Source organism: Cydia splendana, chromosome Z (assembly GCF_910591565.1).
Source record: "Cydia splendana chromosome Z, ilCydSple1.2, whole genome shotgun sequence".
In the NCBI taxonomy this organism is placed as follows: domain Eukaryota; kingdom Metazoa; phylum Arthropoda; class Insecta; order Lepidoptera; family Tortricidae; genus Cydia; species Cydia splendana.
Window position 1 is genome coordinate 16,346,360 of NC_085987.1, and position 14,104 is coordinate 16,360,463.

The 14,104-nt window shown below is 37.2% G+C and overlaps 2 protein-coding genes across 2 annotated transcripts in view; one reads left to right on the top strand and one right to left on the bottom strand.

Annotated features, from left to right (window-relative positions):
- The first annotated feature begins 9,573 nt into the window (after nt 1-9,573).
- LOC134804870 (MRN complex-interacting protein) lies at nt 9,574-10,761 on the top strand. The gene is made up of 2 exons (XM_063778177.1): nt 9,574-9,711; nt 9,801-10,761. Exons 1-2 carry the CDS (start codon nt 9,661-9,663, stop codon nt 10,491-10,493), a joined length of 744 nt encoding a protein of 247 aa, XP_063634247.1. The 5' UTR covers nt 9,574-9,660; the 3' UTR covers nt 10,494-10,761.
- A 794-nt stretch (nt 10,762-11,555) lies between these two features.
- LOC134804711 (extracellular sulfatase SULF-1 homolog) overlaps nt 11,556-14,104 on the bottom strand; it is a 124,494-nt gene continuing 121,945 nt past the window's right edge. Inside the window, exons 14-17 of the mRNA XM_063777871.1 lie at nt 13,809-14,028; nt 12,890-13,021; nt 12,741-12,813; nt 11,556-12,659 (exon numbers count right to left, since the gene is read on the bottom strand). Coding sequence (XP_063633941.1) covers nt 12,578-12,659; nt 12,741-12,813; nt 12,890-13,021; nt 13,809-14,028 — 507 coding nt within the window. The 3' untranslated portion in view covers nt 11,556-12,577. The remainder of the gene's footprint in view (nt 12,660-12,740; nt 12,814-12,889; nt 13,022-13,808; nt 14,029-14,104) is intronic.

The following is a 14,104-nucleotide window of genomic DNA, read 5'->3' on the forward strand; positions in this document are numbered from 1 at the left end:
TATCTTGTAAAATTTATATGAAAAGGTCTATTGTTTGTACTAAAAATGAAAGCTACGTCTTTGGTTTATCAGGAAATGACACCAAACTCGAGGTGATACGTATAAAGAAGCCGATATGATTTTATTTCTGAAGCGCGGCGGCGTGTATCTTTAACTGCCCCCCCTGTCTACCTGCCAGGGGATGGCGTTTGGCTACCGGGCTGTATTAGCTTAGCTTTACGTATATTATGTCTGTGCCAAGTGAATTCATCCGATACCAAAATTTGCACGTCCCATACATTGGGTGACACTACTTCCGTCAGTATAGGTAAGTAGGTACCTAAAGAATTCACTTTACTTAATAATCACTTGATCAATGATTATTAAGTAATAATCACCTATAGGTAAGTACCTATGATGACTTATTGTTTACTGTACTTCGTTTTTATAAATTTGTAACTTGAAATACTTTGACCATGCTTTAGCTTACAGTGTAAAAACTTCGTTTGTCACTTTTTATTCCATTGTCGCATAGTTAGAATACCTAGAAGAAAATAGTTTAGGTAATTGGTATTTTTTAGTTGTCCCCATGGTAAGAAATGCAAAATAAAAGAATAACGTGAGAATACAATTTCTTCTTCTTATTCTTCTTTCCCTGTTCCCTTTATTTGGGGTCGGGCCTCCTCACTCTTCTGCGCCAAGCTACTCTGTTTTGGGTTGTCTCTTTTGACATCTGGGATCGTTTGAGGTCTTTTTCTACGTTTGACCACCAGGTCACCGGGCGGCGGCCTGGGCCTCTCTTAAGTTCCGGAATTTTTAAAGCGACCTTGACGACATGATCATCACTACGTCTGCTCACGTGGTCGTACCACCTAAGACGATTTTCAGTGAGTTTTTCGGAAGCTCCCCCGTATATACTCGTTCCGAACTCTATCTATTCGGGTCACACGGGGGGTGTGACCGAGATGAAAATGTTGAGATGGACGGGGGCCTATCTCAACATCTCGGCTACATGGCACTTCTGCTCGTGTGACTTTTTGACTGCCCAGCACGCCCAGCACTCGGAGCCGTACATTAGTGCAGGACTGCCGGACTGCCGTCTTATAAACTTTACCCTTAGTTTTTATGGGCATGCGTGGATCACAAAGTACTCCCGTCAATGATCTCCATTTTTGGCAAGCGACGTTCACTCTGTGATTGACGTCTAAGTCTATATTGGCATCTGTTGACAATACGGAGCCCAAGTATTTAAATTTTTGCACTTCCGTTATAGGCGTCGACCCGATGTAAATAGGTTCAGATGTTGTTTGCCCACTAAATGGGCACTTTAAATACTCAGTTTTACTTCGGCTAACTCTAAGACCGTATGTTTCCAATGAATGCGTCCACGTGTTCAGCATTTCCTGTAGGTGTTGTGCTGTATCGGCTACTAGCACTATATCGTCGGCGTACAATATACCTAGCCCAGGGCAGAGGTGACTGTATATCCTTTGTCAAATAGTCCATCACTAGATTGAATAAAAGCGGGCTTAGTACAGAACCCTGGTGCACCCCTACTTTAATTTGGAACGATTGGCTTAACCCAGCCAGGCTCCTGACCTCCGTGGTAACAGTGTGGTACATGTCTTGCACTAGATTGACGTAGTGTTCGGGTATATTCTGGGCTTGAAGGCCCTGCCAAACTAGTTTGCGAGGCACACGGTCGAAAGCCTTTTCCAAGTCTATAAAAGCAAGGTGCAGGTCTTTCTTATTTAGTCTATACTTTTCCATCAGGATTCTAATGCCCTGTATTGCATCAGTGGTTGATCTGGACGCTCTGAAGCCAAACGATTTAAAATGCGTTCCCAAACTTTCAGTGTATGTGATGTTAATTTGAATCCCCTCTAGTTTTCACATTGTGCCACATCCCCCTTATTTTTATAGAAGGGAACTAGATAACTCTGGCGCCACGACTCGGGTATGCGTTTCGTCGCTAGGACAATATTGAACAACTTAGTGAGCCAGGTGATAGCCGAGCTCCCCAGCCTCTTCCACAGGTCTACTGGCACTTCGTCTGGGCCAATGGATTTGTGGTTTTTCATTTTTGACACTGCAAGTTTTGTTTCATCGAAGGTAACTTCGGATATTGGTCCTACCACTGGTTCTAGGGGGGTGATTTCTTCATTTGGGAACTCCTCAATTAGAAGTTGTTGGTAGTAATCAAACCATCTTTTATTTATTAGTTCATTGTTCGTTAGTAAAAATTGAGATTCTTATCTTTGATGTATTTATTAGTTTTTATGTCCAAAGTGTTTCTATTTTTATACCTCGCTAATTTAAATATATCTGTGAGAATACAATATACTTAACAATAAAAACATATTTTTCTCAAACATGCAATGAAATATTGATGTTATGTTCCTTATAATAGGCTGCGAAGTATGACGTTTCAGGTGCGGCTAGGACAAAAGGTCGTTAATGGAATTTCATACACATCTTGCAGGCCTAGGCCGGCAAAGTCCTCTTTTTTAATTTTCATTTCACAGATATTTGTGACACAGCATCGTGGCATTCATCCTTAAAAAAAAACTAGAGGCAGTATTTGCTTTATGGTTCGTAATGACACTCTGAGGGGCTACCGCGAAAACCGAAATTCGCAAATTGCGGGGATCTTACTCTTTTACTCCAATGAAGGCGTAATTAGAGTGACAGAGAAAAATGCCCGCAATTGACGATTTTCGGTATTGGCGGTAGCCCTACTGCCACTACGCCTATAAAAAAAAAACAAAAAGCAATGTTTCCTATAATTTGCAGTTTTATTTGTATAAAATCAACATGAACTTAATAAATAATACATTCTATAATTTTATAATTTTAAATTATAAATTTAACTACACAAATACAAACATTTAAAATATTTCATCTAAACGTTAGCGGTAAAAAGGTCTACTCAAACACGCGTAGTTATATTTTTTAAATTGTTATGGAGGTAAAGTTGAAAAATATTCATTCTGTTTTATTGGATTTATGGTGCGTTATTAATTTTTTGACTTTAATATGAGTTCCGACGAAATAATGAAATTAATATTAATTGTAATCGTAGGCGTTGGAATTGGCAGCGTAAGCAGAATTGATTTTAGTAACTTGCTGCCTCTGCCGCCAAGTCAAAGACGAAGTATGTATATGGTTGCTTATGGCAATTTTATTATTTGAGAAACTAAGAAAAATGGCTTACAGTTTATTAGAAACAGTTTTGTGGCATATTTTAAATGAATGTAACTACAAATTCGTCAACACTGTGGAAATTATACTTATTTACTCCGTGCATAAAGCAACGATGTATGTGAAACATGATATAAACATGAAAGACTATGTAAACTTATGTGACGAAAACGACAGTCAGACGGATACAAGGCGAAAAAATCAAAGATACATGAAAATATACGGGTAGTAAAAATACACGACTCGTGTAAAACATACGCGTGATAATGATATAGGTACGTGTTGGTTATATTTTGGGTGTACTTTACTTTTAGTTTTTAAAATAAAACTTGGGTTTCGTGGATTTTTTATTTTATTTATTTCATTGCATGTTTGAGAAAAGCACTATACATACCTCGGCGGGAAATGGGGTTGCCCGCGCTCAGACCTATCCGGCCGAGCGAAATTAAAAAGATAATTTCATTATAAATTTGACATTATTGGGTAGATACAGTTTGTCCTTGCAAGTGCAATGCAGAATGCAGAGTTAATTTGGTCCGACTCTACGTAGGCAGCCAAATAAATATTTTAAGTCAAGCATTAACGTGCTAATGCATGGTCATATTACAGGGTATTTCAGGGTAGGTACCTGTTTGGTACCTACCGTTACCTATTTCATTACATTATGTAAATCGTAATATTTGTGTTTAGACATTAGGCACCCACTCAATGTGATGATATATTGTTATTAGCAATACAGTACGCACGTAAGTACAGCAAGCACGTAAGTACGAGGGCTGATCCGAAAGTTGTTAGTTGCTCCGGCTCTACTCATGCGATTGCAATATGATTTATACCATTGTGAGGGATATTTCAGTATGTAAAGAGGTGACGTCAATTCGTTTTTAGAAAACGCATAGGTTTTTTTCAATATTTTTTTTTTCTGCGAAGTGCCGAAGCCTATGGCCAGCAGCCAGGATGATTAGTAATTGAGACTCCATTATGTGGTATCATTATATAAACATTTTTAGTTTAAAAACATATAATTTTTTTAGGTGCTGCTAATTGCGAATCTCGATCGTCTTTTTACGTAAAAATCATTTTGATTGAGTAAACCTAATTATGACTTAATAGGTGTCAATAATGAGTAATTTCATCAAGAGTAGGGTAACAGCACCAGTGGCCAGCCAGGGACCAGTGGTCAGCCTTTTGAGTCGTTTATTGGTCATAAGTATCTGGTATATTCGTTTAAACAAATCGCGAGTACTCAAATAGGAGCTTTGATTCCTTATTGGTTAATACGTCATACGACAGGTGCGGTGAGGGAACGGGGGGAAGAAATATACTCGTTCATACAGGTGCTGATTGTCGACGAGTAGAGATGGGCGAAATGTGTCAGTAGAAAGAAAAGAGTGATATATATCTTTCTATCACTGGGATATGTATCACTCTTTTATATCTTTATATCCGTATATATCAGCTGTCCCTCTCGCAACTGTATCGGCACTTGCTGACTATGCGTCATCTTATGAGTGTGTGTGAGAGAGAGAGTAGAAGTAGTAACGAGCGAGAAATACTATACTTACTATATCTACTTCTCGCGGAATATTTAGCGAATGACGCGTCCGAACCATAGACCTATATAATAGGGACAAGACATATTGTTCTATACGTACAATTGCTTATAGAAATAGCACCCATTTTGACGGCACACACATAAATATATATCTATCTCGTTTTTACTCAGCACTGTAACCCATAGCAAAAAAAGGTGACAGTATTTCAGTACGGACATAAAGTGTTCCATGAAAATACGTAAATACCTAATGCGGCCGAAAATCCGCCATGTTTAGTCACGCAAATGTCATTGTCTGTCAGTTCAGCAGGTACTTGTCCTGTCAAAAAGTCGTGGTGAAAATTAAAATTATTAATTATCTTTCAATATTTTGCTTGTGATTGAAAATAATTGAAGCCAAATGTGAATAATTACGTCGCGAATATGCCAGTGTGTAGTGTATTAGGGTGCGGCATAAGAAAACCACCAAATCAGCCATCTTTAACCATACACAGGTACGCTATAATTTACATGAAAAATATTGGTTATTGTTAATGTTCCTGGGAAATTTAAGGATGTTTCACATTATAAATAGCAAGGTTCTTCTGTGCAGTTATAGATCATGAAGTGATTGGATTTATTTAACTATATTTTTACGCTTAAATAATGTAAACATTTCAGCTAGGGTTGTGCTTTATTTATCGACTTTGATATCGATATATTATGATTGCCTATTTATATTTTCTTATTTTATCATGCTACCCCGCTTCAAACCAACTAAATTATCTTAATTTAATAATTAAATCATTTTTATAGCTTACCAAGAAATGAACATAAAAAGAAAGAGCTGGAGATGGAGACCCTGACCGACTCTCGGGAGCACTCGGGTCCGTGGGGTCGTTACTCCACAAGCTGCCCTGCGGGCTTTTTTATATCATTATTATAGTTTTTTTATATAATTCGACATTAAGAGACCATATACATATAGTTGTAATTTATAAAATGGTTAATGTATTGTTATTATTTTGACGTATAAAAATGCCCTTGTGGCCTATTTGCTGAATAAATGTTGAAGAAGTTGAAGAGCGGAAGTCATTCCTTATTTTTGTAATAAAAAAATGTTCTGAAGGTGTTTTGTTTTTTTTCACCCGTCGCTTAATAAGCTTGAATTTTGTATCGCTCTCACTTATAGATACGGCGCACCAAGGTCGAGGTGCAGTGCGGTAGTGTGTTACAGATTTCAGGGTTAGCAACACAACAAAATTGATTGTAATAGAGAGGTAAAGTCCAAGAAAAACACACACTTATTCTGACATCCAAAACAGATGGCGCTGTACTGCGCCATGTGTTTTGCGGTCACTAAGTTGTCAAACGTCAACTTTTGAAAATCAGTGTTACCGCAAAAATCGCAATATGTATTGAGTAGTACAGCGTCATCTCGTTTACCTGTCAAATTTGAAGCACGAAATTGTCCTAGACTCCACACATCTTACTAAATCAAAGTATCTTTTCACATAACAATATACTAATAAAGAATTTTTATTTATTTACTTACTTCCTATTAAAACATAAACTCCACAAATAATACATACTTAGTATTTTAAATAAAATGAGCCGAGAACGTTAAAAAGGTATCGATGTATCGATAAAACCTAGTAACAGTAAAAATCTTCTGGGCAGCACTAAAACCGCCATGTTTAGTTCTAAGATGACGTCACAGTGGCACGCATTATTCGTTGACGTTTCACTTCCATAGGTTTCATATTTCAGTGGTCCGAACCCGCCCGAACGACCGCTGTCGCTCTTTCGTGTTACTTCGGTCGACGCGCGACCGAGACATCGCTTGTCGCTTTAGTAAATTGTTGCTGAGGGAGTGAGAGCTGTACGGATATACTGATACATTCGGATTCGTAAAGACAAGAAGAGTGATTCATGAAAAGAGAAAGATATATATCTTTTTTATCTATCACTCCTGAGTTACCCATCTCTATCGACGAGTGCAAAAGTGTCATGTCCGCCATATTTTTTACCGCTCGTGGTGTTCTCTTAACAGGCAAGAAAAACTATGGTTTAATGTTATAAGTTATTATTTTTGTTAATGATTGGTTTGTTTATTAGTTTATCTATTAAATTGGATTATGTTTTGATGAAAATATCAATATTTCAGTTATAAATTGAGGGGGCTGGCCACTGGATAACACTTTTTTCCAATAAATCCAGTGCCCAGCCCCCCACGGCTGACCTTTGGGTTATTCGTTTATTTTACTATTTTCGAGCCAATGCGACCATTAGGACCGTTAAATTTACATTTTCAAATTTAGTTAGGCATGCCTAGTCAATTTTAAGTAAAACCCAGTAGTCAGCCGCATTTGAAATTACGTTATAATGCGGCTGACCACTGGAACTTCTTCACTTCACTTCGCGGATCCAATACTCAGCCATTGACGTTGCTTGGTACGTCGCCGCCAAAAATATGTCCACATTTTTAAACCCTATCTCATTGAAATAAGGTTCAAAAGTGTATACATACTTATGACGTTAACTATACATAACTATCATTTTGCTTTTTCCTGGTAGGTATATACTTATATGACTTTGTTTATTAATGATAATTAGATCTGCATAAAATCGTTTCATTATTTTTTACCGAATACCTTCTTCTTCCTCGCGTTATCCCGGCATTTTTGCCACGGGTCATGGGAGCCTGGGGTCCGCTTGACAACTTTTTTAGTACTTAACTAACAAATTTCGTGTCATAAGAATTGTATGTACTTATAAGAAAAAAATGGTATAAATGGTGTGAAATTGTAATTATATGTATATATATTAGCGAACAAGGTAATAAATATAGCTAGCTTAAATCTAAAATAGGCCCTTGAGGCATTGTACCAAGGATGCTGGCGGCATTTCCTCGCTGTATCGCAATGCTGATACGTTGTGCGAGGTAGCCGCCAGCTCTTTGGTCACCAGTTACGTTAACCAGACGCTTCGCGATTTCTGCGAACAACTTATGCGCGCTGGGACCCCATGGACCTAGAGTTTCAACTTCAAATGGTACAAAATGGTACTCTCTACCGAGGCTCTTATATTTGTTACGTTTTAGAATCTCGGTGCTTTCCGCCGCTCCGCCCGCTTTTACAGTAGTCCGTTGGAGGTGGGACGGTGCCAGTGTGTCTACGCAGGTAGCATCCCACACCAACATCCGTCCCAAGCTCCAAGGAACTAAGGACACTCCATCGGGCCAGAAAAAATAATGATAACCATATTGTTGGTTATTATATAAATATAAGTGATTTTGATCATATTATTATGAATATTATAAAGGCTGAGTACTGGGTACACAGAGGCTGCTTACTGGATTTTGGAGGCTGACTACTGGAGAAAGGTGCCACTTTTTGTTTAAACTTAATTAGAGATATTATAAAGAGGATTGTTATTTTTTAAATATTTTGTTTTAAAATTATGATAAACAATTGATCTAACTATGTCATTTGTTTAATTATCCGACTAATCCTGTAGAAATGCCGAACGTTCAAACTTTAAAAAGTCGTTATAAGGCTGACTACTGGTGCCTTTACCCTAGTAATTTCAGATACTTATTCAAAAATGTGCTTTATCATATAAAATTAATATTTATCCATTATACATCGAAAATAGCAGAAGGACCCGAATAATTAAACCCGGGTAAATATAAGTTGAATCATAAGATTTCAATACGAAATTCAATAAATTACCAAGAAAAAAATCGTTTTTTTCTTGGTAATTTATTGAAAAAAATCGGATTTTTCTTAGTAATTTATAACTACATACAAAACAGCTTTCAGTAAAAAATATATTATATAAAAAATAAACATATAAGTAAAAAAAAAATAATGGCCATAATTAGCATTTAAATATCCCTCACAATAGTATAAATCATATTGCAATCGCATGAGTAGAGCCGGAGCAACTAACAACTTTCGGATCAGTCCTCGTACGTTCTTTCCATAACCTATATTTAAATATAATATAATACTTTTATTAAGTAGGTAATTTAATTGTATTATCAGTATTAAATGTAAAATAATAACAGACCTATATTATATTATAAGTACTGTACGAAGTTTGTGAGAAATAAACACCTGTTTACCTATACCTAGATACGAAATCTGTGATTAATGTGGCTAAAATAAATGAATTATGTGACAAATTTAATTATAGGTATAAACATTTTATGTGTAACTACCTCTAAACTACCTAATGTATCGTATCGAATAGCGCACATTATTGTTTAACCGACAACAATGTGCTAACCGACCTGCGGTCCCAAATCTTTTAACAATATCAGGGTTTACCGCGTCATAGAACTCATAGAGAAGCAGAGGTATTCGATTTTCGCGGTAGACCCTCAGGCACCGGAAACCGCGAGTTTTCCATGTCAGTGTACGTTCAAATACCTTTGCGAATGACTAAAGCCCCCCATTCACACTCCTACCTTGTAGTCCGCCTCGTTGGGTAGGATTGTGTATGGGGGTTGCGGACTACGAGCCGTCCTACAAACGGCTAAACGGTAGGACGGCTCGTAGTCCGCAACCCCCATACACAATCCTACCCAACGAGGCGGACTACAAGGTAGGAGTGTGAATGGGGGGCTTAAGGGTGTAATAACTTGATAAGCCAGTTGTTTTAAATTTATGTACAAGGTTTAGATGTAAACACTACAAATACAATAAGTATAAATGATTTATCTTAAAAATGTTCTTGTTGATGATTCGAAATTGTAAACCATTTAAATTTTTAAACATTACAAATCATTTAGTAGTTTATGAACGTGATTTCAACTTTCAATAATGTAAATTTTGACATTGCCGTTGTTGACATTTATAATCAAATAACAACAAATCGATATTCGATTCAAGCGGTCGACTGTCGAATTAAAGAACTTTGTACACGTTACAATTAATATTATGCCTCAAACCTTCCAAGTGTTGCGGTGCTACAAATGCGAGGTGTTCCAAGTAAGTAACAAAAATACTGTCAGCTAATACGATTTCATATCTTACCTGGCCTTAAGTACTTAAATAGGATGTATTTGTATTTGTTAAAGGTACACCCAACTAAGAAAGCTAACAAATGGAAGTGTAAGCTATGTAATGAGAAACAATCAATTAAACGGTTTTATGGTTTGGGCACAGGCAAAGAGTGCAGGTTACATGTCCAGAAACTGAATGGGATCAGAGCTGACATAGATGCCACTAGCTGCGAATCTGATACCAGTGGCACCAGTAATAGACCAGAAAGTCCAGAACAATCTGAACAGAATGAACTCGCATACTGTTCAGTTGCCAAGAAAAGTAAATGGCTGGATTTTGTAGACACTGAGGAAAAGAAAGAAATTTTTGACGAAACAATGCTCCTGAACAATACTGAAGTTGTATTGGAATTACCAAAAAAGCGACCAAGGAAATCCTATACAAGTACTAGAATACTGAGTAAGCCTAAAACTGAATGTTTGTCAGAAGGTTTTTCACCACCTTCATCATTATCAAATGATGATAAAAAGTGTAATGGTGTAACATTCATGGATAAAGCTGAATCACTTATTTATACCTGCACGGCCAATACAGCCCATGATGTATCAGAAGCTCCAATAGTAAATAATTCAAAATGGGCAAAATTTGTAGAGGATACCCAAAATAGTAAAGATGAATACAGTATGGATCCAATTACATATACCGATAGTCTATTTTCTCTCAATCCTATGGAAGATGAGGAACTTGATTCAGTCCTGGATCTTTAGTCCAATCAGCTTGATATCTTATATCAGACTGTGCCTTTATTTACTACAAGATCAATAAATAAACAGTGTCATTTATAATATTTTATTACAAAAACCAATACACATTTCATCACAATGGCAACAGTATATTATCACTTAAATATCTCTACAAGATAAATAGCATACTTCCTACCACACATACTGACTGATTCAATAACATTACATTTAGAGGAGCTTGTTTACCCAGTAGACAGTAGATCGACAGGGGCCCGTTTCTCAAAAGCTTGTAACTTGTAATACAAGTGGAAGTCCCTTTCTAACAAAAGCTGTCAAAAAGTGACATCCACTAGTATTACAAGTTACAAGCTTTTGAGAAACGGGCCCCAGCCCCAGCAGCTCCTCTCAATACTAAACTGTGTCTGCTACCTCAGATCCTATCAGAGGGAGAGCTGGCACTAACATTTTCACATCTTTTTAAAATGGTTGAATGTTTCTAGACTATCCTTGGCTAACTGGCTTGCTGGCTTGGCTTGGTCAAGGCAGTGTGGCTGGTGAAAGGGGGGGTGTTTAGGTAAAGAAGGGTTTGAAATGATTTACAAATTCAACCAAAAAGTTAATTTTATCACATTCCCTGTCCAGGTGCACACTAATAGGATGTGTGTCTTTGACATATAACTTTGTATGGGGACAGTGAACGTGTAGTTAATCTTGTTACTTTCAATGTCTGTGACATAAAAATACATGTATAACCGCTAAACGCCGCTGCTTTCAGCAACCAACTGATATTTTATTAGAAACAAATGCATCATGATAGTTCCGAAAAGTCATAAAAAATAAAACAATCATATCACAACACAGTAATCTCATCAAATACGCGCTCGCACACGTCAGTTTACTCTTTCAAATATGTCTTACAAGTAATTGAGGATATAACGTATTATTTTAAGTTATGATACCTTGATTTCTTGAGCTAACTGTGGGACTTAGTCAATTTGTGTAAGAATGCCCCTATAATATTTATTTATTATGATATGACGTGAGATTTTTGCTGCCAGCTCTTGGACTATGTTTTTTAAAAGGTAAATGAAATTCCGATTAAAGCTAAACAAATGGAGAGATCAGGAAACATACAAATATGTTGTTTTTTTTTTTAAATCTTAAATAACTGACTCCTTTATTCTCTCTGTCTATCTATACATATCTTCACTGGGTAATGGGAATATTTGGCAGAAAGGATTGTGTTATGTTTAGAAAAAGCTCAATATTTTTTGGTGATAAAGTTTGCCGAGCCTTATGCCCAGTGTCACAAACTAAGGAATATATTTTTTTATCTTATATAGAACTATGTACGTATGCACCCGGATCGGTGGGCCAAATTGGCTACCGAATAGACACCGCAGATTAGCCGGGGCAGAGGCAGACCAAAAAAGAGATAGTGTGATGATGACCTCGACGCTTTTCGCAGCGAGTGGCGGGAGCATGCACCAAACCGTGATGAGTGGCGGAAGAAAGGGGAGGCCTTTGCCCAGGAGTGGGAAACAAGATAGGCTATTTAAAAAAAACAGTCTTTGAGTGATTAACATTTGTTTCATATAAGTAAATCCATTCTAACTGTTGCAATCTAATTATGGATTTCCCTTAATAAACCATGTATCTCAGAAGTATTCAATGGAAATATTTGCTAGATGTTTCATTATAATAGTTATATAACAAAGACCGACTGTTACCAGCTTGCAAATTATATAAAAATAGTATTAAAACTATCAAAGACTTTTTAACCCTTCATACAGCGCTCATGCATTACATAAATTACTTAAATTTTATTTATTTAACAAACATGTTACATACAAGGTGTACGATCTGTAAGTTACCTAGGTAAAAAAACACTTTCACAAATTATAATATAACCGTCACTATGTCACTATGCATATCGAATATTAGTATTTATGAAGATAATTGGCAGCCTAGATTATGACGCCAATAATGTTCATTGTAGGTAGGTACTGTTTAAGTTTGAAACGGTGTTCTATAGAAGACTCAAACTACTCAAAGGTAATATCACGGTTTTGGTTACGAGCGAGCGGCAATGGTGGGACTACGACTAGTCAGTAGGGCAGTGTATGTCGACGCCGATGCAGTGCGCGCGCCCTCGCGTACCGCCGCCCGTACCCACTCCAGCGCCACGCTCTGTAAAGCCACAGTGGATTGTATTATCGTATCCAACATTAAAATGTAGGCAGTGCAATATGAATAAAGAAAAAAAATTACCTTTCATTATACGGGGTAGAGTCACCTCGAAACATGTGATTATCTTCGAAACGCCTTCTGTCTTCTGTCAGGCCTAAAATAATATAAAAAAATATTAAAATGATTGTTATTTATTAAATCAAATATAGCAAGTACTTTAGATTACCAACCCTGCGGATTTGAGTAGGAGTGTCGGCGACATGACGGCCCTCGGCAGCTGAGAAGCTGTTGTAGTTGATTGTGGAAGTATTCTCTCTCCATAGCGGTCAAGTATTTCACTCTGTTCTGAGTTTCGAAGGGATCTGCAACATGTTATAAGACACCCATTTTTGCGAGGATAATATAAACTAAGTAATTACATATATCGTGTCGAGGGCCAGTTACATCGACTAAACTAAACAGACTATACTCTGTAACTTTAGGTATTTAAATAAAAGTAAAGAAATAATTTGTAAATTTTCGGGTAGTTACAACATTTCTTGGTTAACTAACCAAATACAAAACCGCCTGAATCTGTCACTGAACGACCTGACTTTAACCTACATTATTTGGTCATGTAATGTTTTCATCTACCCTCAATTGGCTTTTATAAGGACCCATTTGAGGGTAGATTTTGTTTACTTTTATTTAAAATACCTAAAGATATAAGACTATAGACCACAACAACTCTTTTTGAGGACATCAATTCAAAAATGACTGTCAATCTTTCTAATGCAACATACAATTTTACAATACCCATGTACTGATAGGTATTCACCGTAGGTAGAGTCAGTCCATGAAAAGTCTGCAGCGGATTTGATAGCCCACGCAGTGCACGTGTTATTTTAAATGTCAAACTTCTATGAAATTATGACGTATAAATGACACTTGCACTGCGTGGGCTATCAAATCCGCTGCAGACTTTTCTTGGTCCGACTCTATGTGGTTGATAAATGTAAAACGTAGTCAAAGACACACATTCATTGTATGGTAAAACTAAAGGTACCCCGCTTACTATCAATCCATAGAACGAGGTAACAACGTAATTTTAAGGCACATTCCCTTTGAACCGATGGACCAACGATTAAATTATAACAAAATGGAAGTTACCAATTCGGAGATTATAGTAGGTAATTAGGCCGGTGACAAACTCGCAGTAGAGCAGGTTGTGCGTCGCGTTGATGGTTCTGACGCAGTTGTAGGTGTTGTTGGAGGCGCTCATGCAGAAGCAGAAGGGGCCGGCGCTCCACAGCGGCGCCGTGCGCCAGTGCTCGTTGTCGTGCCGGAAGCAGTTCATTCTCTCAGACTCGCATAACCTTTCCAACTCCGCCTAAAATTAATTATAAAGCACAGTAAAGTACTCTTGTTTCCTTAACCTTATTACCTATGAAAGTATAAGTACATAC